The sequence below is a fragment of the Lipophrys pholis genome, assembly GCF_963383615.2.
Source record: "Lipophrys pholis genome assembly, chromosome: 8".
Taxonomy (NCBI): domain Eukaryota; kingdom Metazoa; phylum Chordata; class Actinopteri; order Blenniiformes; family Blenniidae; genus Lipophrys; species Lipophrys pholis.
The window spans coordinates 26943517-26947532 of record NC_137630.1 but is presented as its reverse complement, the minus strand read 5'-3'; the positions used below and the strand labels follow the sequence as shown (position 1 = coordinate 26947532).

Sequence of the window (4016 nt, the reverse complement as noted above, 5' to 3'; positions counted from 1 at the left end):
TTCGCCACACTACATCACAGATGGTTTCATCCTCTGCGGAGAGGTGCGTGTTTGTTGGGAAAACATTTCCTTGCTGTGGTGGGCGATGCTTCCTCTTTAATGTGAAACAGTGAGGACAGGAGTGTCGGGGAAGGGGGGGGGGGGGGGGGGGGGGGGGTTCGCAGAGGGATGGGGCGAGGCGCGCAAGAAGCTTTTAGTATGCGCTGCAATGCCCAACTGCAGCCCACGCATCTCAACTATGGTGAATTATGCTGAAATATGAGAGACACGGGAAGAGCCGGCAGCTCAAAAACAGTTAGTCGTGATGAGATGACACACCCGCCGGGGAAATTAGTCAAATAAGGGAAGGAGGACAGAGATGAAGGCAACGGACGAACGACCTCAAGGCACCTTTTGAGAGAAGATACTTTGGATTTAAAAAAATATATAGACAGATAGATGCGTCTGCACACCAAGAGAATCGCGGTGAATTCCTGCATGCCATCATCTGAAATAATGCTGTAGTCCGACAGATAACGCTGTGCTGCTTTGTTTTTTATTAGTGCATGGAGACTGACTGCTGTGGCTGTCCATGATCCACACAGGCTGCAAATGGCTTGAGCATGTCTGGCACCTGCCCCTGTTATACAAAACTAACTCGCGCTTGCCAATCAACTACAACATTTCCATGTAATGTTTGACTACCCCAGTGCATGAGCCTGGCTGCTGCAGCTCAAATTGATGACACAGTTTCCCACCCATTAAAAAAAAAAACGCCATCAGAGGAATGCGTAATTCCATGGAATGGGTTGTGAATGTCAGCCTCCGTTTGTTACTAATGTGCATCATTGGTGTATTGATATGGATTTTCCCCATCAGAAAGAAAGATGGTGGATTTTACGCGTGAGGAGATTAAAAAGAAAAACCCTTCGTGCAGAATGTGAACGTGTTTGTCGGATCAAACAGGTGATTTCGCCTTAAATGAAATCTGCTGAAGCATGGAGAGAGAGAAAAACACCGCCTTCTATGATAAGTCTCAGATGCCAGGCTGGAAGATCACATTTGCGGCTGCTGCATGTTATTCGTCGCATTTTGACGAAATCAGCAGTTTTATATTTACTTGACTTTCACCCACTTTAAACCCGCTTCAACCTGTAGCGTGTAGCGCGGCATCCCGACATGCACCTGCCGGCCACCGAGGCTGGGGACGGTAACCTCCTGCATCCTCACCCCTTCTCCCCTCTCCCCACTCCCACTGCCGCCCTGCTGCAGAGCCGGAGCTGCTGCGGCTGATGTATGACTGACAGGACGGAGCTGCTTCCACCGACGGGACAAACTTGGGGTCGGACACTTCTACAAGGCCCTTTTACGCGCAACCGGGGGACAAGCTGCGTGCGAGCGATTCAGCTGCCACAGCAGACAGGTACGAGCTTTTTCCTTGATACACACATCTTGCACCTGCAACTTACCTTAAATGTAACTATTGTTGAAATAGGAATACTTCCCAATGCAGTGTAGTACTTAGTTTGAAATTAAAAACGCAGCTGTGCAATTTTGACAAATAACCTGAATGTAGTCTGCTGATATAGTATTAATTTAATCAATGACTTGATGAAGTTTTCCTCAGCATTTAAGTGGCATGTTTTTCACATCACACATACAGAGAGAGGATATCCACCTCAAAGATCTTAGGGAGCACTCAGCATATAATCAGATTTCTTGGTTGTAATTGCACCCTGTGAGAGTGGATACAGTATTACTGGCTGGCATATTGATCCTCCAGCGTGCTCAAATGAGAGAGGACTCATAACCCAATGCACAGAGACACAATGGAGCCAATGTGCTCAAATGGTTCTAATCCATGCATGTTGTTTTCACCTATTTGACTGTGTGCAGTTTGTTTTTTAGCGCAATGTCAATCAGTGAATGCAAGTTACTGAATAAACATGCCTGAACTCCGAAGTGAAGATTTATGTCCTCACCTAGATGTGTTAATTGCTTTTATTTAATTCCATGCTCATACCATGCAGCATTTGTGTACCGCATTCATTTTGCAGCCGTCCTCTGTCCTGTCTTGTAGCTCTCTGCAGGCAGCTCCCCCTGTGCCTGATCCCACCAGTGTGTGGTGCCTCCGTCTCCTTGTGGCCCGTCGTGGCCCCCCTCTGTCTGAAAGCTGCAGGTCCCATCGTCCTCCACCATGACGGTTGCTACCAGCGACCCGGCGGATGAAGCAGCGGCACATCCGGGTCAGCCTCACGACCACTACGACCCGGAGCCGGATCATGAGTGCTGCGAGCGGGTCGTCATCAACATCTCAGGCCTGCGTTTTGAGACGCAACTGAAGACGCTGTCCCAGTTTCCAGAGACGCTGCTGGGAGATCCTAAAAAAAGAATGAGATATTTTGATCCTCTTCGGAACGAATACTTTTTTGATCGAAATCGACCGAGTTTTGACGCTATTCTATATTATTACCAATCCGGAGGGCGACTACGTCGGCCAGTTAACGTTACCCTGGACATTTTTTCTGAGGAGATACGGTTTTATGAATTGGGTGAGGAGGCCATGGAGATCTTCAGGGAGGACGAGGGTTTCATCAAGGAAGAAGAGCGGCCTCTACCGGAGAACGAGTTTCAGAGACAAGTGTGGCTTTTGTTCGAGTATCCAGAGAGCTCCGGTCCAGCTCGCATCATCGCTATCATCTCTGTCATGGTTATTCTTATCTCTATCGTCAGCTTCTGTCTGGAGACACTACCGGTTTTCCGGAATGACGAGGAAGAGATGTACAATTATCAATTCCCATCGATGTCCAATGCCACCTTTATCTATGACGGCTCGACATACTTTACAGATCCTTTCTTCATCGTGGAGACCCTCTGCATCATCTGGTTCTCCTTTGAGTTTCTGGTGAGGTTCTTTGCCTGTCCCAGCAAAGCTGGGTTTTTTGGCAACATCATGAACATCATTGACATTGTGGCCATCATTCCTTACTTTATCACCCTGGGCACGGAGTTAGCAGAGAGGCCAGAGGACAGCCAGGCCGGCCAGCAGGCTATGTCTTTGGCTATCCTCCGCGTCATTCGTCTGGTGAGAGTGTTTCGTATCTTCAAACTGTCACGTCACTCCAAGGGACTCCAGATCTTAGGGCAGACTCTAAAGGCCAGTATGCGTGAGCTCGGCCTCCTTATCTTCTTTCTTTTTATCGGCGTCATCCTCTTCTCGAGCGCCGTCTACTTCGCAGAAGCAGACGAGCCACAATCCCAGTTCAGCAGCATCCCTGAGGCCTTTTGGTGGGCAGTGGTTTCCATGACCACTGTGGGCTACGGAGACATGGTTCCAACAACAATTGGAGGAAAGATTGTGGGATCTCTGTGTGCAATTGCTGGTGTGCTGACTATCGCTCTGCCTGTGCCAGTCATTGTATCAAACTTCAACTACTTCTACCACAGAGAGACAGAGGGCGAGGAGCAGGCACAGTACCTGAATATCCCAAGTGTGCCTAAAGCCGGCTCTGCCGACGACCTGAAGAAGAGCGGCCGGAGCGGCAGCGGATCCACTATCAGTAAGTCTGACTATGTGGAGATCCAGGAGGCTGTGAATCACAGCACCGAGGACTTCAGGCGAGAGGCGATGAAAACAGGAAACTGCACACTGACCAACACTAACTATGTAAACATCACTAAGATGCGTACTGACGTATAACGAGAGCAACTGTTAAGGGTTTACTTCTGCTGGGATCTACAGGAAATGTAGCGGGAGGAATGAAGCTGTGTCTCCCCGTACCGCTCGGCGCACGGCACCCAGTTTAGGAGAAAGGGTCAATAAATGAGACCCTGGGTTTTCCTACATATATGGACCTATTAACGCATATCATAGAACTGCCACCCGTCTAATTTTGGGACATCGTTAGTGTCTGCATGGAGTTACTATAGTCTTATCTGTGACAGTAGTTGTCCTGCTTGCAACAGTAGCCAAATAGTAGCCTAACTAGTAATAATCAATATTAACAAAGTAAAGGGACCAGTAGTTTTTAACCTTC

General features: G+C 48.4%; 1 protein-coding gene across 1 annotated transcript; it reads left to right on the top strand.

Annotated features, from left to right (window-relative positions):
- Positions 1–2176: 2176 nt before the first annotated feature.
- kcna2b (potassium voltage-gated channel, shaker-related subfamily, member 2b) lies at positions 2177–3679 on the top strand (the record flags this gene model as incomplete). The annotated part of the gene is made up of 1 exon (XM_080469560.1): positions 2177–3679. One exon carries the CDS (start codon positions 2177–2179, stop codon positions 3677–3679), a length of 1503 nt encoding a protein of 500 aa, XP_080325686.1.
- Between the last annotated feature and the right edge of the window lie 337 nt (positions 3680–4016).